This window comes from Microcaecilia unicolor, chromosome 3, assembly GCF_901765095.1.
Source record: "Microcaecilia unicolor chromosome 3, aMicUni1.1, whole genome shotgun sequence".
In the NCBI taxonomy this organism is placed as follows: domain Eukaryota; kingdom Metazoa; phylum Chordata; class Amphibia; order Gymnophiona; family Siphonopidae; genus Microcaecilia; species Microcaecilia unicolor.
The window spans coordinates 526,274,440-526,296,639 of NC_044033.1; the positions used below are offsets into that span (position 1 = coordinate 526,274,440).

The following is a 22,200-nucleotide window of genomic DNA, read 5'->3' on the forward strand; positions in this document are numbered from 1 at the left end:
GTCCACTGCAGTGACCCCTAGGCCATACTGCTCTGCTGGGATGTCTGTGTGGCCAGTCTACTAAGAATGTTGCCCCCCCCCCCCCCAATACATCCCAATGGCTTGTTTTTGTCCTAAAAGATAGACACACTGAGCACAAACCTTTCTAGCAAATGGCCATTTTTGAAACAAAAAGTTGAACGTTTTTATGGTTTGAAAATGGCCATATTTGCTACTGGATTTTTGGACATTTTTTGCAAAACGTCCAAAATCGGATTTAGATGTCATATCAAGTAGAGGAGTGTGGTAGCCGTGTTAGTCCACTCTTAAGGTTATCAATAGAAATCAAACAAAATAAAACATGGAAAAGAAAATAAGATGATACCTTTTTTATTGGACATAACTTAATACATTTCTTGATTAGCTTTCGAAGGTTGCCCTTCTTCCTCAGATCGGAAATAAGCAAATGTGCTAGCTGACAGTGTATATAAGTGAAAACATTCAAGCATTACTATGACAGTAAAATAGATACCATTGGAGATTCTACATGGAATGTTGCTACTCTTTGAGATTCTACATGGAATGTTGCTATTCCACTAGCAACATTCCATGTAGAAGGCTGCGCAGGCTTCTGTTTCTGTGTACGTGCAGGACGTCAGACTCACAGAAGCAGAAGCCTGCGCGGCCACATTGGTGATCTGCAAGGGCCGACTTCTACATGGAATGTTGCTAGTGGAATAGCAACATTCCATGTAGAATCTATAGAAATCAAACAAAATAAAACATGGAAAAGAAAATAAGATGATACCTTTTTTATTGGACATAACTTAATACATTTCTTGATTAGCTTTCAAAGGTTGCCCTTCTTCCTCAGATCGGAAATAAGCAAATGTGCTAGCTGACAGTGTATATAAGTGAAAACATTCAAGCATTACTATGACAGTAAAATAGATACCATTGGAGATTCTACATGGAATGTTGCTACTCTTTGAGATTCTACATGGAATGTTGCTATTCCACTAGCAACATTCCATGTAGAAGGCTGCGCAGGCTTCTGTTTCTGTGAGTCTGACGTCCTGCGTGCAGGACGTCAGACTCACAGAAGCAGAAGCCTGCGCGGCCACATTGCTGATCTACAAGGGCCAACTTCTACATGGAATGTTGCTAGTGGAATAGCTCCTCACATATCCAAAGATGAGAACTATGAGAATGGCCACAGTCTACTTGCCGAAAATACATTTGCCTTAATGATTGCAAAACTCAGCCATACATGTATCTTGTTTCAATACCTTCATAGGTTGACTCATTTTTTGGGAACCCTCGGACGATACCACTAAACGGCAATATCATACATTTCTGCCTAGTGGCTCAGCATCTCTTCATAGGGTCTTCCCTCCATAAACTATAAGTGCTGTTTTTTAATGCTGTGACAAACAAACTCAAAAAGTGCCAAAATAATATACGTGTTGTAAATAAACAGAGAACTCTTAAAAAACTTATCTTGAGTTCTGGTCCATGTCTCGCTGGTGTGATCCACTTAGGCTTCCCCTAAATTGCGCCCGACGCCGCGGGTTTCAAAACTTGCATCAGGGACTCGGGTTAAAGACCCCTTAGATTCACAGCGATATACAAGCATAGACATCCGAAACACTGCACTCGAATGTTCTTGAAAGGCGCTATTTAAAGGCTGTAGTACAATGTCGCATCCTAGTGACACGGGGTACGGGCACGGGGTACGGACAACAAGTGCCCATGCAGGTGGGCATGGTAGATTCACGGATCCAGATCCCGATGGTGCCGCCTCCCCCTCCGACTCGGCTCTCATCAGTCCCCATTAGTACATTACCTCAAGTATCGTTTATTACATCTAGGTCTGACATACCTTTGGGTAGTACAGCAGGCTCCTCGTTACCTTCTACACAACCTTTTTTAGGGGGCACAGGTCCGGTAACAAGATCCGGCCAACAGCGCAATCAAATATAATTAATATATCAGAAAAACAATTGACATCGGCACAGTCGAGGGTATTAGAACGGGGGCTGTCATTTGTTCCTACAGTATTGTATAATTCTTTCAACACTCGTATTGATTTGGCCCGCATTTTTCGTAATTTACAAGTTAAATTATTTTTTTCTCAGGGCACTGGCATTAGGAGAGACATTTCTATTTTTCGTCCAAAATCATGTTGGGTTCCTCCTGGACCGATGGACCCCCATATAGCTATGTTTAAAGCACTTGTAATGCGGGATCTTGAACAACTGGAATTGGTACAAGAGGCGAAGACCTTAGGGAACAAGCGTTTTGTTAATACCACTCGGGAGGAACGGGGAGCCTTACAGGAATTAGCTACAGATTCCAACATTATTATCCGCCCGGCGGACAAAGGGGGCTCGATAGTAATCCAAAATAAACACTCTTATGTCCAAGAAGTTTATCGTCAACTTCGGGATCCGGAATGTTACCAAGTGTTACTAACTGATCCAAAAGAGACTTTACAAATAGCTATTTCAGAAGTGGTAGAAAAGGCAGTCCAACAAGCAATGTTAACAAAGGCAGAGGCTAGATTTTTACAACCTCGTGACCCACGAACTCCGGTGTTTTATACGGTGCCTAAAGTGCACAAAAGTTTAAATCAACCTCCGGGACGCCCTATTGTATCCCTTACAGGTACCATTTTGGAACCTTTGTCCAAAATGCTGGACCATTTTCTTCAACCACAAGTTAAGTTAGCTAAATCATACATACAGGATACCGGTCATTTTTTGCGGCATATTGAAGCTATGGAGTACGTGTCCCCGACAGTCCTTCTTGTAACATTGGATATCGAAGCGCTATATTCTAACATTCCACAGGAGGCCGCTTTGGAGATAGTACGGAAGACCCTTTTGGAGGATACAGTAGAGGAGAGAATCTCCATTGATGTATTAATGGCTTTTGCATCGTTGGTATTGAAACATAATTACTTTGAATTCGATCATACGTTTTATTTACAAAAGAAAGGAGTTGCTATGGGTACAGCAGCCGCCCCGAGCGTGGCTAACCTGTATGTCAGCCAATTTGAGGAAACTAATTTATACCAGTCCCATTGGTATAAAAACAATATTAGAAATTGGCTCCGTTTCATTGATGATGTATTTTTTCTTTGGGAAGGTACGGAAGAACATCTGCAATTATTTTTACAATGGCTGAATAACAGGGATACAAATTTGAAATTTACAGCAAATAGCAGTACCATCAATATATCATTTTTGGATACGTGGATATACAAGGCAGGGAGTAAATTACAGGCTACAGTGTACCATAAACCCACCGATCGCAATACTTTGCTATCCTGGAACAGTCATCACCCACATAAATTGAAGTGGTCTCTTCCAATAGGACAGTTTTTACGTCTCCGCCGCATTTGTTCCACAGATGAAACGTTTAAAGCTCAAGCCTCGATTCTTATGTCAAAATTACAAATGCGAGGTTACACCTACAAGTGCATCCAACAGGCATACAAAAGAGCTTGGTATGCCCAACGTCCATTACTGTTATTAAATAAAGAGAAGGAGAAGGAACAAATGGATAAAACAGTTTGTGTCCTAGGCTTTTCCACTCTAGCCACTGAGGTATCTCACCTAATTTTCAAACATTGGCAAGTACTGACTTTTCATCCAGTGTTTCAGGAACAACCTTGTATTGCTTATACAAGGGGTAGAAATCTTAGAGACCAACTAGTGCATACACATTTTCCCCCACGGCTCCCAATTAAGGGAATAGGATGCCATCAACCGTGTGGTCAATGCCAGTTTTGTACAATGACCAGCATAATGACTCATTGGTTCCATGGGAGCACTGAACATATGTACAACATGGAACAACAGACTACTTGTTTATCATCCTATGTGGTATATATTATATACTGTCCATGTTCTCTGTACTATGTAGGACGTACGATGAGAACTATGAAAGTACGGCTGATTGAACACAAAAGTAGGCTGAATACTAAAACATTATCGGCTCCTCTAGTACTGCACTGTTTGCAACATCATCATATATTTACGGACCTTAGATGGTTCATAATAGAACAGGTTTCAGAATCCAGAGGAGGACAGGATCGTACTACAACCCTGATTAGGAGAGAACAATGGTGGATACATAAGTTACATACAACTAATCCTCATGGATTGAATGAATCGGTAGAATGGAATTCTATGATTTAATCCATTATCCATTTTTCCTTTTTTCCTTTTTTCCTTTTGTCCTTTTCACTCCATTTACTTATTTATAATTTATAACATGGAGACATTACCATCATGTACCTGTAGTTGGAATTTATATTTTTATATATAATCAAAGAAAGAAAAAACATACATATATTTTCAGTATGCAGTTATCTCTCCGTTCAGAAACTATTTTGGTAAGGGTAATGAAGTGGATATATTAACCAGCGTCAGATTTTTGCTCTTACTTCTTTTACAGAGACGTCACTAGGATGCGACATTGTACTACAGCCTTTAAATAGCGCCTTTCAAGAACATTCGAGTGCAGTGTTTCGGATGTCTATGCTTGTATATCGCTGTGAATCTAAGGGGTCTTTAACCCGAGTCCCTGATGCAAGTTTTGAAACCCGCGGCGTCGGGCGCAATTTAGGGGAAGCCTAAGTGGATCACACCAGCGAGACATGGACCAGAACTCAAGATAAGTTTTTTAAGAGTTCTCTGTTTATTTACAACACGTATATTATTTTGGCACTTTTTGAGTTTGTTTGTCACAGCATTAAAAAACAGCACTTATAGTTTATGGAGGGAAGACCCTATGAAGAGATGCTGAGCCACTAGGCAGAAATGTATGATATTGCCGTTTAGTGGTATCGTCCGAGGGTTCCCAAAAAATGAGTCAACCTATGAAGGTATTGAAACAAGATACATGTATGGCTGAGTTTTGCAATCATTAAGGCAAATGTATTTTCGGCAAGTAGACTGTGGCCATTCTCATAGTTCTCATCTTTGGATATGTGAGGAGCATTAAAACTACCAAAGAGTTTTGTGTATAAGGGAGATTTAAGTGGTTTCAGGCTAGTGGAATAGCAACATTCCATGTAGAATCTATAGAAATCAAACAAAATAAAACATGGAAAAGAAAATAAGATGATACCTTTTTTATTGGACATAACTTAATACATTTCTTGATTAGCTTTCGAAGGTTGCCCTTCTTCCTCAGATCGGAAATAAGCAAATGTGCAATTCAAAAATGCCCCCTCCACATTTCACCAGAACATGACCATCTTCAAGTTCATTGTTTTATTTTGTAATTTTTTTTTTAAACATGGACCAAACAGTCACCAAAATTGTCCCACTACTGAAAAAAAATGATCTTCATTAGTTACTGCTACTTCTTAGACCCAGCAAGGTTTTGGCACTAACTCATGCTATTTTAGCACAGGCCCTAATTTATGCATTGAGACCTAGTTTTTAATAACTGGGGTTAGCAGTAAAATATCGCGTCTTAACAGTAACCCATGTTGATAACTTCTTCTCTCAATTTGCTGTAAAATAAGAAACGTGCAGTGACTGTTTTAAGAACCATACAGGTTCCATTGTTGCTTTTATAGCATAGATGTTTTTTTATCAACTTCAACACAGGCAACCTGTTATGAAATTATCCCCATAAGGTGCTATTTCCAAAAAAAGACCTGCCAAAATAGTAGTGGAGAGAGCTTTAATCAAGGCTTATCAGGAGCTGAGGACAAAAGCCTCCAGGCAAACAAGAGATGATAACCAAACCCAAGATTTGAAAATCAGAAGGTGTGCAAACAGCAAGAATTAGAAATAATTTTAAATGGTATTGGAAGGTCAGGAGTTGCAGAGGAAGAGGTCAGATTGTGGTGGGAGGTTGATGCAGTTATGGAGTTACTGGCACCAAGCTTTAAAAAGAGGGGTTTTTTTAAGGGGGGCCCAGTGCCGACAAGGCTTCCAGAGGCAGGCAGAAGGTTCTTCTCCCTTGGTCTGTCTATCTCATACTCTTGTGTGTCGGAACCCAGGTGAGTTTATTAAAGCAATAACCCGGGTCCTCAGACACAGGAACAAGAGCGTGAGCAGATTCAGGAAGTTAAGGGGGGGGCGGGAGGTGGAGGCGGCCCAAGTGGGCGGGGGGGGGGGGCAGCGGTGGCAGCCAGAGTTGGAGGGGGTAACAGTAGCAGCCCGAGTGGGGGAGGGTTGTGGCCCGGGCCCAACTCTGGACTGTCTCTCAGCGGCCCTGCTGCATAATAGAAGCCATTCAGGCATCATGGTTTCACTAGACGCAGGTCTTGTCAGACAAATCTGATTAATTTCTTTGACTGGATGACCCAAATTGAGGCAGAGCACTAGATGTGGTGTATTTAGATTTTAGCAAAGCCTTTGGCACAGTTCTGCATGGATGACTAATAAATAAACTGAGTGCCCTCGATATGAGCCCTAAAGTGACTGACTGGGTTAGGAACTGGTTGAGTGGAAGGTGACAGAGGGTAGTAGTAAATGGAGTTCATTCTGAGGAAAAAGATATTACCAGTGGTGTGCTGCAAGGTTCACTTCTTGGGCCGGTTCTTTTTAACATTTTTGTAAGCAATATTGCCGAAAGGACGTCTGGTAAGGTTTGCCTCTTTGGGGATGACACCAAAATCTGAAATAGGGTAGACAACTCTGAAGGTGTGGATAACATGAGGAAGGACTTAGCAAAGCTAGATGAATTTTTTTTTTTTTTTGTTACATTTGTACCCTGCGCTTTCCCACTCATGGCAGGCTCAATGCGGCTTACATGGGGCAATGGAGGGTTAAGTGACTTGCCCAGAGTCACAAGGAGCTGCCTGTGCCTGAAGTGAGAATCGAACTCAGTTCCTTAGTTCCCCAGGACCAAAGTCCACCACCCTAACCACTAGGCCACTCCTCCACACATGAATGGTCTGGAATGTGGCAGCTTAGATTTAATGCTAAAAAATGTAGGGTCATGCATTTGAGCTGCAAAAACCCAAGGGAACGGGACTTGATACTGAAAAATATCAATGCAACAAGCAGGGGAGTAAGAGGAAGGCAAGTACATGATTTGGGTGTGGAAACTTTTTTTTAATGCTGTCAGCACACAAGAATGAATGGAGGGTTTTTTGTGTTTGTTTTTGTATGAAATGGAAACAGAGGGAGAAATAAAAGAATTGCAGTTTCTACCAGCTTCTGATGCAGCTTTCCAACCACTGTGCTGAAAAGGAGAGCAAATGGAGAAGGAAAACAGAAGATCTTGTCTTCCAGAGCTGTTGCTGCCAGGAAGTCCAGAGGGAGAGATTGTAGTGGCATATGTCCTTGAAGATGAAGCCATGGACATTAACCTGGCAGCACTTCATGCTTTCAGTTTTGTTGACACCCTGTATCCCAGAATGCAGACTTTTGTGATCAGGTTGAACTAGACAGATCAATGCTCAAGCTCTTTTAGACTCTGGGAGCGTTAAACCCCTTATCAGAAGGGAGCTTGTTAAGGGGAATCTAGATTGATTATGAACAAAGAATAACTTTGGCTTTTGTCCACTGAGACCAGAGGCAGTATCCTACTGCTTGCATTGTAGTAAAATGAACTCTAGGGCAAGCCAGGCGTGAAGTTGGAATCTTACCTTGGTCCCATATCCAGCCATTCTGGGACAGGATTTCCCAGACTTCGAAGCTATGAGGGCCAAGCTGACAACCAGGCTGACAGATTATGAAGGAGTCATTCCTACAAGTCTATTCCTCAAGGATCCAGACTTGTACTTTAGGGACTAAGCTAACAGTGCTTGGTAGAGAAGGCCGACTATGCTAGGAATTTACTACCCATTTTTTATTTTGTTTGATTTCTATTAATTACCTTAAGAGTGGACTAACACGGCTACCACACTCCTCTACCCGCTACATAATGAAGACTGCTTTTGAAATTAAGGAGACCATTTTCCCTGATGCAGACAAGTGAAATGTGAATTCCTGTCAGACGCTTGTCTCCTGTATTGTTACATCTAAGTGCTGAAGATCTTTTGGTGCAAACTTTGCACTATGGCAGTTTCTGCTCTTAGTAGGTAAGTTTGAAAAAAAATTATTTAGAGATTGAAAAAAGAAAAAGACGATATGAATCACAGTTACATTGTATAATAGATTTTTGATTATGAAACATTATTGGACTGATGACAAATGATAGTGGTGAAAAGTATCTATCAAGAGATATCTTCTGCCACATGATCACCTCCTAGTGGTCTGATTAAAACAGTTTAGGAAGAGATTTACTCTTCTGATTGGGTGATTGACCAACAGATAGACCGAAGTGTTTTATAGTCTAAAATGAGAGAACAGGGGGGAAATGAGGAGAGTCACGTAGGCAACTTAGGTTACAATATAGTCTCATAATAAATCAAAATCAAGAGTAGACTGTAGAAGCCAAATTAATAGTTTTAATAATTTTAAGACACAATGGGGTGGGGGGGGGAAGGATGTGAAAAGTAGATAAGACCCAATGTTATGCCTGAATGGGTTGGGTAGGATAAACCTGGGTAATTTTAGCGGAGCCCAGATAGAAGATGAGTTCCTAAAGTTTGCATAGGAATAGGTCCAAGTAACAGATGGGAAATAGTCCCTAGCCAAGGAAACTAGAGATTGCCTCCACTCTTTTTCATAATAAGAAAAAAAACAGTATATAGGATAGCAAACATAAACTTAAAAGTAGTTGAGCAGCCACATTGGAACGGGGGACACGCCAGGGCTGTGCGCTATCGCCCCTATTGTTTGCCTTGACAATGGAACCATTGGCCCAGTACATACGCAGACATCTGCATATACATGGTCTGACGATGGGGCTTGTGACACACAAAATTATGTTATTCGCGGATGACGTCCTTTTAACAGTGACTCAACCAAGTGAGTCATTACCTCAGATAATGCAGGGATTGAGTCACTATGGACAGTTATCTGGGTTTCGGGTGACTATGGGCAAATCAGAGGCTTTGGGACTTGGACTAACGAAGGTGGAGGAGGCTGCATTACGGCAGCAGTTCACGATTAAATGGGTCACCCGTTCTCTCAGATATCTAGGCATTCATCTAACCCCCATCTTAGCGGATCTCCACCAGGCTAATTTCCCCCCCCCGAAACTCAAGGAACTATTTCGAGATCTAGATCGATGGGAAGGATTAGAATTATCATGGTTGGGACGGGTAGTAGCTATCAAAATGATGATTTTGCCAAAACTTCTCTATCTGTTTCTAGCATTGCCACTGCCGGCTATGACGGGGTTCTTTCACAGGCTCAATTGAAAAGTTTTTGCTTACATATGGCAACATAAACCGCCCCGAGTAAAAGCAGCCATTATGTACCAACCTAAAAAGCGAGGGGGCATGGGAGTCCCGAACTTTAGCTTATATCATCAAGCAGCTCCATTGCGTGTGCTAGTGGAATGGAGCGCTGGTAGTGTAAAACCATGGATCCAGGTGGAGCAGCACTGGTTGGGGCTGACTAATCTACGTTCTATAATATGGATGCCAAGGGGTCAGGCTCAGGCCTACATTAGGAGAGCCCCTTTGGCGATACAATATCCCTTACAGATTTGGATGGCTATAAGGAAGAGATTTTTTCCCAACAGAGTATATTTCCAACAGATGGCGATAAAAACCACCCCGGGGTGTCCATTGGGGATGGATAATCCATTATATGGCCAGTGGGAAAACAGGGACTTGGCACACTAGGCCAATTATGGGAGGAGGGTCAGATGGTACCATTTGTAGAATTACAAGAGGAATATGGTTTGCCCTCGTACCATTTGTTTCACTATACCCACCTCAGAGATTATTTAAATAAGAGAGCTAAAAGAGAACTGTCCCTAGAGGAGAAGGCCATAGAAAAGGCGGTGAGAGTGGGCAGTCAAAGGGGGTGTGTGTTTCTCGCCTTTACGAGGCTTTGCTTAATGATACGGGGCCCATATTGTACTACCTACAGCGTTGGGAACGGGAATTGCAAGTAAACATAGACTACACTCAATGGGAAAAAGCCTTGGTCTGTCTGTTGATTGAAAATAGTTATAAAATATTATATCAATGGTACTATACACCTAAACGACTGGTAAAAATGTATGGCCAGGGGTCTGACCAATGCTGGAGGGGTTGTGCAGCGGTGGGGGACATACTTCATATTTGGTGGTCCTGCCCAAAGGTGCAACTCTATTGGTCAGAATTGCTAGATCTGTTCGCCCAAGTGACTGGGGTACGATATCCTACCAAACCAGAGATTTGCTTATTACATGTTCGCCCACCGGGCGTTCTTTTTGTAGATCATCGGATCACAGCCGTCTGGTTGGTGACTGGAAAAATCGCTTTGGCATCGGCTTGGAAAAATCGCGTTGGCGTCGGCTTGGAAAAGCCTTGAGACACCTCCAGCACTCAAAGTGATAAATAAGATGAACTACCTTTATCAAATGTCCAAAATGACAGCTATAAGATCTGGACATTTAATGAAGTTCAATGTGCAATGGAAACGATATAGAGCAAGGAGAGCACAAAGTGGAATAGATTTGGATGCCCCTAAATTGATTGTTCCAAGACTGTGAATGTTCTACATTTGAGCATGTCCTCATCGACCTTCAACACTACTGTGGGCTTAGACATTAGAGGAGGGGGAAGGGGGGCTTATTTGTAAACTGTTCAGTGTTGATTATTCACTCAATATGTAATATCGGCTGAGGTAACTATTGTTTAGAGAAAAAAAATTTCAATAAAAATATTTGGTAAAAAAAAAAAAGTAGTTGAGCAGCTCCTAGTACCCCCACCCTACAGTCAACAAGTGCTTCAGTTAGGATTCCTTTTACAAAGGCACGCTAGCGTTTTTAGCACCCATAGAAATCTATGGGTGTCTCTTAACGTTTAGTGCAAGCTTTTTGTAAAAGTACCCCTTAGTTCATCACCACTTGCCAGGGAGCAACTTAGGAGAAGAAGAAAGCCTGGGAGTGAATGCCCTGCATGTTAGCTAACTAAGCCTCTGGGGTCCAACCTGCCTATGCCTATCATGGAAATGCCTTTCAAGTGGGTTGCTATGGATTTGGTAGGACCATTGGAGAGAACCACCCAAGGCAATTGGTGCATTCTCATCATTCTTGATATAGCATCCAGTATCTAGAAACGGTACCAATGTGTAATTTGAAGACCACAGCATGGCAACTGCCTGATAGAAATCTTCTCACAAGTGGGCTTGCATAAGGAGATACTAATGGATCATGGAATCTCATTCACGTTACAAATAATGAAACCAGTTTATGCATTGTTGAAGGTAAAGACTTTTCATACCTGAGCGGTGAGAACAACTTTCTCACCCTCTGCATAAACATGCATTGAGCCTGATAACGGCCTCTGAGTAGGATAAGCTTTGTGCGTTGAATCCTACAAACATGCAATGGAGTTGCTGGGTAGAGATCAATATAGCTCATATTTGGTGGAACTACTGAGCTATCTTCATCATGCTGTGATGGTGTCCGACGATGATCCAGCATAAGCGATTTGCTTCAAAGAAACATTTAGTACTGATCTTTGAAGCAAATCACTTATGCTGGATTATTGCAGGCCCAATGGGAAGCAACAGGAAACTCTGCATTTTTTGTTGTAGCACCTCTGCTGTGGAATGTCCCTCCCCCCACCCCCAATATATCAGTCTTGAAACCACACTTCCTAGGCTCAAGCTCATTTTTCACCCAGCATTTGGTTGAACAGGGCTCTCCCTGGGTACCTTTCTTGTTTCTTCTCTTTACTTTGCATTGCTTAATTAATATTAATTTTATACTTTGTAATCCACTTTGATGAATTGTGGTATATCAAATTCTGAATAAAGAATAAAGACCCACCAGATGCAAACATGCTGATGCTTGTCATCACAGTAATGCTGAGAATCAATAACTGGAAGAACAATACCCATCTATATATTAATATATGGTGAAACACACTGTTTATTTTGAAAGTACAAAAGTCTATCCGAAGAGAAAACCTGTGATCAGTCAATATGTCAACTATGTTGGACAAATGTAGACATTTATGTACTATCGTGATTGTGATATAAATTATACAGGTACTTAGTACAGTTCTGCATGGATGACTAATAAATAAACTGAGTGCCCTCGATATGAGCCCTAAAGTGACTGACTGGGTTAGGAACTGGTTGAGTGGAAGGTGACAGAGGGTAGTAGTAAATGGAGTTCATTCTGAGGAAAAAGATATTACCAGTGGTGTGCAGATTAATTTTATGTAATTGTTATCTTTAAGTTCTTTAATGAAGAAATGTGAACACAAATCAAACCACACAAAATTGGGAGACCCTTTGGATGCAAAATGAAGGTGGTGCTAACCTATGTCCCTTAACTATGATTAATGGAACTACCATTAGTGATGGTATTTACCAGTCTGATCAACTTAAATGCAAGGATTCAAAGAATCAAATTATAAAGATGTTTGAAAAACCAAAAATCAAATATAAAAATTGAATTCTAAAGGAAACTAGAAGCCAATGAAGGTCTTCCAGAGCTAAGATAATAAGGTCGTAGAGACTCAAGAATACATGTGTCTGAATTTCAAATGTTCTGGAGTGTATTCAGTTGAACTTTGGACAGACCCCCATATACAGAAAATTACAGTAGTCCAACACTGTTGAATTCACCACCTTGGGCACAGTAACCAGATCCTTATATCCCAGATAAGGCTTTTAAAATTTTGAATCAACCTTTATTGATAAGAAAAGGGCTTCACTTGACAACGGGGTCTAAATATTCAGACTACTCTCTGTGGTGACTCCCAAGAATTTTCATCTGTAGCTTAGGTGAGGTGTAGGAACTATCAAGGAAGGCTTTTGAACTAAAGTACCTTATTCTTACAGATGTTTAGTTTTAACTTGTTAACATTAAGCCAGACGCTGACTTTGTCAAACTCCACTTGCATTTTAGAATCTTCTCTGATTGTTTTGCCCCTGAATCAAAGTAGATTGGATATCATCCGCAAACATATGAAGCTTAACTCAGTGGCATAGCCTGGGCCCCCCTCAAATTTCCTCTGGGCCCCTGGTTTTGCTGGCGGGGGTCCCCAACCCCTGCCAGCTGAAGCCTTGTCCAGCGCTGGTCTCCGGCACCTCCGTGTTGCCTGCCCTGCTCTTTCTTCCCCCTCACGTCCTGCATGCTCCTTTTAGTGAAAGTGAGAGTTTCACTAAAAGGAGCGTACAGGACGTGAGGGGGAAGAGAGATCAGGGCAGGCAACTCGGCGGCGCCAGAGACCGGCACTGGAGAAGGCTTCAGCTGGAGGTTGGGGACCCCCGCCAGCCAAGGTATTTGCTGCAGCAGTGGGCGGGGAGCGGTGGGGGTGGTGGCGGGGCAGCAGACCAAAATCCCCCCACCCCTACCCCACCTCGGGCTGTAGCCCCCTCCCACCGCGAAGTCTGGCTACACCCCTGAATCTCAATCAGCTTTCCCAGTAGTTAGAGGTAAATGTTAATGGCTTGATTTTATAACAGGATGTGTGTGTGAAATCCCAGAAGGTGCCTATTTTAAGCTGGTTTTAGAAATGCAGATGTAATGAACATCCAAAAAATATGTAGGTAGGAAATAAATACTATCATCAAGAATTCCTATTCATATCACAAGTATGTCAACTTGAAACATATGTGTCATTCTTTAAAAAAGGAGAAGTATGGTCTTCATTACAGAGGTTTTCAAATCCTTTATTGCTAGTAATTGTCAGTTGGAAATCACCAGATCCACATCTCGACAGACCTTCGTGCCAAAAAAACTATTTTGTGAAATGTTTCAGGCAAAAGCGAGCAAAGAACTTAACTTGGAAAAGAACAAATAAATACAGCAATGTGATCACGTTTTGAGCACTGGCTCTGCTTCAGGGCACGCTTAAGTCCTGTCTTTTTACTGAAGCCTTTGGCTAATCTACGTGTTGTTTTCTCTTTCCTTCATGTTTCACACCAGCTGCGCAGTTGCCATGTCCGGATCCTGGGCGGTATATCAAGCACCTGGAAATAAATAAATAAATTTAATGAGCCTCCACCCAGTAACTCAATCAGGATTTAAGGATGCATTTGAGAACAGAATATCACATCTTCATACAAAAGTTACTGGGATCAATTCCTTGTAAATTACTACCTCGTAAAAAACCAGTCAGCACATCCATTTTCCTAGGTTCTGAAGCATTCTGTTTTGCTATTTAACTATGACACAAATATCACATCAGGCGTATTCCACTGGGTACTGGGAATACGCATCAGGTTTGTTGGAGAAACATAGGGCTAAAGGCAAGAGTGACTTGAAACATCAGTGTTTAAATGTCCCAATAAAGAATTTCTTTTGGGGGTAATTCTATAAAGTGGGCATTAACATTTATGCACTGATTATGTGCATAAATGATTAATGTGTGCGCTATTCTGTAAATACAAGCATACCAGTGGAGGAGTGGCCTAGTGGTTAGGGTGGTGGACTTTGGTCCTGGGGAACTGAGGAACTGAGTTCGATTCCCACTTCAGGCACAGGCAGCTCCTTGTGACTCTGGGCAAGTCACTTAACCCTCCATTGCCCCAGGTACAAATAAGTACCTATATATAATATGTAAGCCGCATTGAGCCTGCCATGAGTGGGAAAGCACGGGGTACAAATGTAACAAAAACAAAACCCCTGGATTCTCTATATGGTGGCCAAATTTGGACATGATCCAACTCGTGAGCAAACTACTAGATACCACACCAGTCACTACAACCAACACAGACACCCCATCAGCAGACAACCTTGCTAAATACTTCAACGAGAAAATTGTAAAGCTACAACTCACGTTACCACCTAATACCACCGACCACGAAAAATTCATTGACTGTCTGGACCCAATCCCCGATAAATATCCTGCAGACAAAATCTGGACAAACTTCGCTATACTTACTGATGAAACCGTCACCCAAGAGATAAACAGGTTCGCCAAATCCCACTGCAAACTTGACATATGCCCCAACAACCTAATAAAATCTGCTCTTCAACGCTTCATAACAGACCTCATGAAGCACCTAAACTACATGTTACAACACAGACTCTTCCATAAGGATAAAAGAAACATACTACTTACACCAATACCTAAAGACACAAAGAGAAAAGCAAATGACATAACCAACTACCACCCAGTAGCATCTATCCCTCTGGCAGTCAAACTAATGGAAAGTATGGTAACCAAGCAACTTACCGATTACTTAAACAATTTCTCAATATTACATGAATCACAATCAGGATTTCGATCCAACCACAGCACCGAAACAGTACTAATCACTCTCCTAACCAAATTCAAGCAAGCAATTGCAACTGGCAATAGTGTACTTCTCCTACAATTCAACATGTCCAGCGCGTTCGACATGGTAAGCCACAAAATACTATTAAACATCCTAGAATACTTCGGGATTGTAGGAAACGTACTTAGTTGGATCAAAGGCTTCCTAACTGCAAGAACATACCAAGTAATATCAAATTTGAATACATCATCACCATGGAAATCAGAATTCGGAGTACCCCAAGGATCACCGCTTTCACCGACCCTTGTCAACCTAATGATGACACCTCTATCCAAAGCGCTATCCAACCAAGGCCTCAATCCTTTCATCTATGCAGATGATGTCAGGATCTACATCCCGTTCAAACGTGATCTAACAGAAATCACAAATGAAATCAAACACAGCTTCCAAATCATGAACTCATGGGCGGATGCATTCCAACTAAAACTCAACGCAGAAAAAACACAATGTCTCATCCTCTCATCACAACACAACACGAACAAACCCACCACTATAAACACCACAAACTTTGCCCTTCCTGTTTCAGATAGCCTGAAAATTCTAGGAGTTACAATTGACCAAAATCTCACACTAGAAAGCCATGCGAAAAACACAACAAAGAAAATGTTCCACTCAATGTGGAAACTCAGAAGTGTAAAACCTTTCTTCCCAAGGGAAACATTCCGTAGCCTGGTACAATCAATGGTACTAAATCAACTAGATTACTGCAATGCAATCTATGCCGGATGCAAAGAACAAATCATTAAGAAACTCCGAACTGCCCAAAACACAGCAGCCAGACTCATATTTGGAAAAACGAAATACGAAAGCGCCAAACCCCTAAGAGAAAAACTACATTGGCTCCCACTTAAAGAATGTATTACGTTCAAAATCTGCACTTTGGTTCATAAAATCATACACGGTGAAGCCCCGGTCTACATGTCAGACCTCATAGACTTACCAACCAGGAATACTAAAAGATCATCACGTACATTCCTGAATCTCCACTACCCCAGCTGCAAAGGACTAAAATATAAACTAACATATGCATCCAGCTTCTCCTACATAAGCACGCAACTGTGGAATGCACTACCAAAAGCCACAAAAGCAATACACGACATAACTAATTTCTGAAAATTACTAAAAACCAACCTGTTCAACAAGGCATACCACAATGATCCATCTTAAATACCAGACAACAAAACTCATACCAGAACTGGACAAAACTGAACTCTCCATTCTCACTGCCTAAGTTACTCTGTCACGATTGAACTTTAACGCAATACCATTTTATTTCTCATCACGAAAATGAATTCTTTATACGAGTGCAGCTTAATTGGCTAAATGAGCCATTAATGATCCACTAACAACCAGTCATTGACATTCATTAGCACCAGTTAGGATTTGATTGTGCATTTGGCCACAACACTTGGTGTTCAAATCCCATATGGCACAACTGAAAAGGGGGTGTGACCATAGGAGGGGCATGGCCGTGTCAGGGGTGTTCCAGAAAGTTACGCACGTTGTTATAGAATGATGGGTCAGCACACTCAACGTGGGCATTAGCATTGAAAGCAAGTTCCAGCAGGAGTAAGTCTGGTGCCCAAAGTTAGGGCATGGGAATTGGCACTAAACACAATCCTATAAAGAGCGCACACCCTTTAAAAAGCGCAGATTGTTTCCGGCGGCCATTTTTGAGAGTCATTTTACAGAACTTGGCAGTAGTTACACTTATGCACGTAACTTATAGAAGACTAGTTAAACGTGTATCTCCAGTACTTAAGTCAGCTGTATTGTCTGTCTTGAGCAGGGACTGCCTCTTATGTGTTTGTGTTGATCTAGTAACACTATAAAACTTAGTGGTAGTGGTGTGCTATTATTTATGGGTAGGTTACAATAAAGCAAACACAACATCAAAAGGATAAGAGAATGCCAAACTCAGATAGTCACAAAAATGCATATCACAAAGTGTGCACTTGCCTTATAGATTAAATGCAACGGGAGGTGCCCTCTAGGCACCTTGATATCTCTATGGACAGTCCTTTTTTTTAATTATTTCTTTATTATTTCAAAATAAACATTTACATAATATAAATGCAGGAAAATCAAGAAAATATAAAGAAAAATATTTTGTCCTTTACATCAAGGAACAAATAAGAAATTATATTGTTACTTAGTCCACAATAATATGGTCAAGACACAAGGAAATTGTACATTGAAATGTAAAAGTAAACTCTTTAAACTGTGAGGGCAGAGACCATTCTGAGCTTGCGGTTTCAGCTCCCTACTAGGGTGACCGGGCCTCTTTCATCTCCACTCTTTAGCAACTATAAACTGACGCAGTTTATCTAGTTCAAAAAATACATAATGTGCAGCATTCAGGAAAATGATACATCTACAAGCGAATTTCAATTTAAAGGTACCGCCTAGGGAGAGAACCCGAGACCTAAGTCCTAGAAATTCTCTCCTCCTCCTCTGAGTATTTTTACTGAGGTCAGGAAAATTTTGTATTTTTGATCTGAAAAACTGGGTTGAGATATGTCTGAAGTAGAGTCTGAAAACATGGTTTCTATCAGTCTCGAATGCAAAGGTAGCAAGGAGAGTTGTGCGCTCCGTTATTATTTCTAAAGATGTTTCTAAAAGTTGTGATGCATTCAATTCTGGAGCTTCTGTTCGAGCTATGTTAGCTCCTGTAATGTAAAAAGCTTTTATAATTGGAGGTGTAGCTTCTTTGGGAATACCAAGCACTTCAATGAAGTACTTTTTTTAACATTTCTATTGGTGATATTAAAGGAGTCTTTGGGAAGTTTAAGAATCTCAGGTTATTACGCCTGAGTTGATTATCGAAAAATTCAATTTTCCTTTGAGTTGAATCTTTATCTGTTACCATTTTAGCAACAACTGTCTGTAAACTCTTTATCTCATGCAAATTTGATTCACATTTTCTTTCCTGCTCCTGAGCCTTCGATTCTATCGTTTGCTGAAATTTTTTCAAATCTTTCACTTCAGAGTTAAAGGAATTAGTTAATTGTAGTAGAGATGAATTGATGGTCTGAATCACCTCCCAGAGGGCCTCCAAAGTAACTGCTGCAGGTCTACTCCTCACGCCGAGCACGCTGAGCGGGGTTTCCTGGCAGGGGGAGGGCGAGGAATCAGTACCTCCTGCCCTCTCTCCAGATGACGTTCCTCCCGGAGCCGCTAACCTCCAGAAGACCTGTCTGAGGTTCTCCCATTGTTCCCGTCTCACCGCTCGGTCTCGGCGGTGCAGCCTGAAGAGGCGGACTTAAAGACGCCGCCTCTAGGCTAAGATCCCCCTGTTGTCCTGGGGATCCAACCAAAGCTGGTGCCAGGGCTCCAGATGCACGGAGGCCAAAAGATTCCAGGGTTGGCTGCCAGAGCGTCGGGTTTCCGCCAGGGCTCGCGGCGGCTTTTGCCCCGACTTTCCCCTTTCTCTTCACCATAATATCAGGTGAGAGAAACTACTGGAGCGAAGCCTGGAGCTTGAGAGCCGACATGTAACGCTCCCTCACACGGACGCCATCTTCTCTATGGACAGTCCTGACTAGATCCATGAGGCTTCCTCTACCATGACATTCTTACATCTCTAATGAATGCCATTTGAGCCTGGGGAATCGGCATCTCTTAAGCATTTCCACCTGGAAGATGCCCTTTCGAGAAGCAGTTATTTCAGCCAATTTTCAGAGCGCTTAGCTATGTGGGCCCCAGCACTGAACACTGGCCAGGACCTGCATAACAATCTGGTGCCTCTAAAGTCCTCTCAATCCCCCCCCCCCCCCCTCAAACTTTCCCCATCCCTTCTACCCCCTCTTCCCAGCCTGCCAGATTGAAAGTGCTCCTGCCCAACCCCAACCCCTCCTCAGGCCAACGACGTAAGGTAGGCCTGGGGGGTGGGGCAGGAGGGATGAGGGGCTATTTGGTAGACCGAGAAGGGGACCAGGGGTACTTCACATGTACTAGATTGTTATGCAGGTCCTGGCCAGTATTCAAGCAGGGCCACATAACTGTCCTACGCGGGCCTTAGCTGAATATCAGCATAGGCTCTGGCAGGCAGCCCTCAAATTCATAGCTTCCTCTGAATTTTGGATCCAAAGTAGTTGGGTAGCTATCGTACCATTATAAGGTTAATAAATGTTTCAGTTCCCTTTCTGAATCCTTTTTGATTGTTTGTTTTAACACATGACATGGCTGGTTTACTTGAAAAGTTAGGGGTTCTGAGAGTCACATATGGATGATCCAAAAGGTGTCACTGTGGGGCAGGCTATACAAAGATTGTCCTGGGAGCAGACAGAGCAGTGGCATACCGAGGATGGAGCAGTCCACACTGGGTGCACGCTGCAGGAGGGGTACAGGGAGCAGCCACATGGCTGTCAGCTCAACCGGTTCCCTGCTCCTTCTGCTGTTACTTCCTGTTCCAGGACAGAGGGAGCCGGGAACCAGCGGAACTGACAGCCACGCATTTGCTTCCAGCACCCCAGCAGGTAAGAACAATGCACCTGGGGGGGGGGGGCTTGGATGTGATACGCCGTGGGGGTGTCGTGCTGCACCCAGCGGGGGGGAGAGAGATGCTGCAGCGAACTGCCCCGGGTGGCAGCCAACCAAGGAACACCACCGAGGCAGAGCAACCCAAAGGCTCACCTTGAACTGGACATGCCCCATCAGAGCTTTGTTACGTAGGATGTTGTGTTATCTGTCTTCTTCCTTCACCCCACCATTAAACTGAATGAAGTCTAATGCATATTGATGTGTAGATCAGGTTGATGTTTGGATGGGAGGGGGGCAAAGGGTTCCTCAGCTCTATCAGTTTGACCTCTTCTCCTCAAACCCCCGCCCCCCAAACTTTATCTCTTGAATAGCTGCGATTTAGTCAACATTTCAAAGGCTACTTCTCTGGCTTTTGACTGCCCTGTGTGTTTCCAAGAGAACCAGAAGTCTTTTTCCCCTTCTTCATTGTCTGCCCAGAGTATTAATGAATTTGGCTTGTCTCATTACTGGAAGCAGCTAAAAGCACAGAAGTCTTTCAGAGTATGCAAATAAGGCGGAATTATCTACCTGAGAGTTAATATTCTCAGCTTTTAAGTGTATTCTAAATGTAATGTTTGTGTTTAGAGCATAACATCCTGTTCTTTTATTATTATTATTTTTTATTATTGTTATTATTATGGGCAGAAAGCTAAGCAGACTCAGGCAGCTGTTTGATGTTGGCTTCAAGTGTTATTAATTTCATATTCTATTATTCTGTTCACTGTAGCACAAGTGAAGCTGATGGGGAGGCCGTGATGGATAAGTTGTTTGATGAGCTGGCTCAGAAACAAAATGATGGTACGTAAGTTAATTTCTCTTGAAAGAGAATACATTTAGATCACAATGCCCGTTCCGCACTGACCAATTAATAAGTTCCATTGCTGTGTATGGGCTGATGCCATGCTCAAGTGGCAGGGCCATTGTATCAGCATTTTGTCTAATTTATGTGTTGAATCATGTGCTATTATTCATCAGGGCTCTGCATTTCCTAGCTGGGAAAGAGATGAATTTTATAGTAATTATCCAGACAAGACTGAGCCTTTGTTCCTGTTCCCATAGTAACTAGACCAAGGACTCTACGAGTGCAGGGCAGAGAGCTGCGCCTGAGCAAAGCCTGTGGCACCGTGGCCGACTGCACCTTTGAAGAGCTATGTGACAGAGTAAGTTCCCGGTCATTTCCAGGCTCCTTTGCCACCAATCCCGTCTCTGTCATTTTCACGGTCAGCTTTTTCTTAGCTCCTGCTCTGCTTGCACAAAGGATTCGAAATCACTAACATATCTAAAAGGGAAGGGTTGGAATTTGAGTCACCCCCCTACCCCCCCCCCCCTAGATTTGCATCAGTGTCGGCCTAAACCAAGCACTGCATCCTGATCTATCATTTCTGTACTTACAGAATGGATTATTTCCGAATATCACACAGAGCAGTGATGGACACACATATAAAACACATGGGAAGGCGGTAGAACGAGAGGGCATGAAATGAGATTGAAGGGGGGCAGACTAAAGAAAAATGTCAGGAAGTATTTTTTCACGGAGAGAGTAGTGGATGCTTGGAATGCCCTCCCGCGGGAGGTGGTGGAGATGAAAACGGTAACAGAATTCAAACATGCGTGGGATATGCATAAAGGAATCCTGTGCAGAAGGAAGGGATCCTCAGGAGCTTAGCCTAGAATGGGTGGCAGAGCTGGTGGTTGGGAGGCGGGGCTAGTGTGGGCAGGTATATACGGTCTGTGCTGGGGCTGGTGGTTGGGAGGCGGGACTAGTGCTGGGCAGACTTATACGGTCTGTGCCAGAGCTGGTGGTTGGGAGGCGGGGATAGTGCTGGGCAGACTTATACGGTCTGTGCCGGGGCTGGTGGTTGGGCGGTGGGGATAGTGCTGGGCAGACTTATACGGTCTGTGCCAGAGCTGGTGGTTGGGAGGCGGGACTAGTGCTGGGCAGACTTATACGGTCTGTGCCGAGGCTGGTGGTTGGGCGGTGGGGATAGTGCTGGGCAGACTTATACGGTCTGTGCCAGGGCTGGTGGTTAGGCGGTGGGGATAGTGCTGGGCAGACTTATACGGTCTGTGCCAGAGCTGGTGGTGGGAGGCGGGACTGGTAGTTGGGAGGCGAGGATAGTGCTGGGCAGACTTATACGGTCTGTGCCAGAGCTGGTGGTGGGAGGCGGGGTTGGTGGTTGGGAGGCGGGGATAGGGCTGGCCAGACTTATACGGTCTGTGCCCTGAAGAGGACAGTACAAATAAAAAAGTAGCACATATGAATTTATCTTCTTGGGCAGAATGGATGGACCGTGCAGGTCTTTTTCTGTCGTCATTTACTATGTTACTATGTTACATAGTAACATAACATAGTAGATGACAGCAGAAAAAGACCTGCATG

The 22,200-nt window shown here is 42.9% G+C and overlaps 1 protein-coding gene across 1 annotated transcript in view; it reads left to right on the forward strand.

The window, feature by feature from the left end:
- AFG1L (AFG1 like ATPase) overlaps positions 1 to 22,200 on the forward strand; it is a 350,420-nt gene that overhangs the window by 275,101 nt on the left and 53,119 nt on the right. The window contains exons 9-10 of the mRNA XM_030195195.1: positions 20,548 to 20,618; positions 20,880 to 20,980. Of these exons, the coding sequence (XP_030051055.1) occupies positions 20,548 to 20,618; positions 20,880 to 20,980 (172 nt within the window). The remainder of the gene's footprint in view (positions 1 to 20,547; positions 20,619 to 20,879; positions 20,981 to 22,200) is intronic.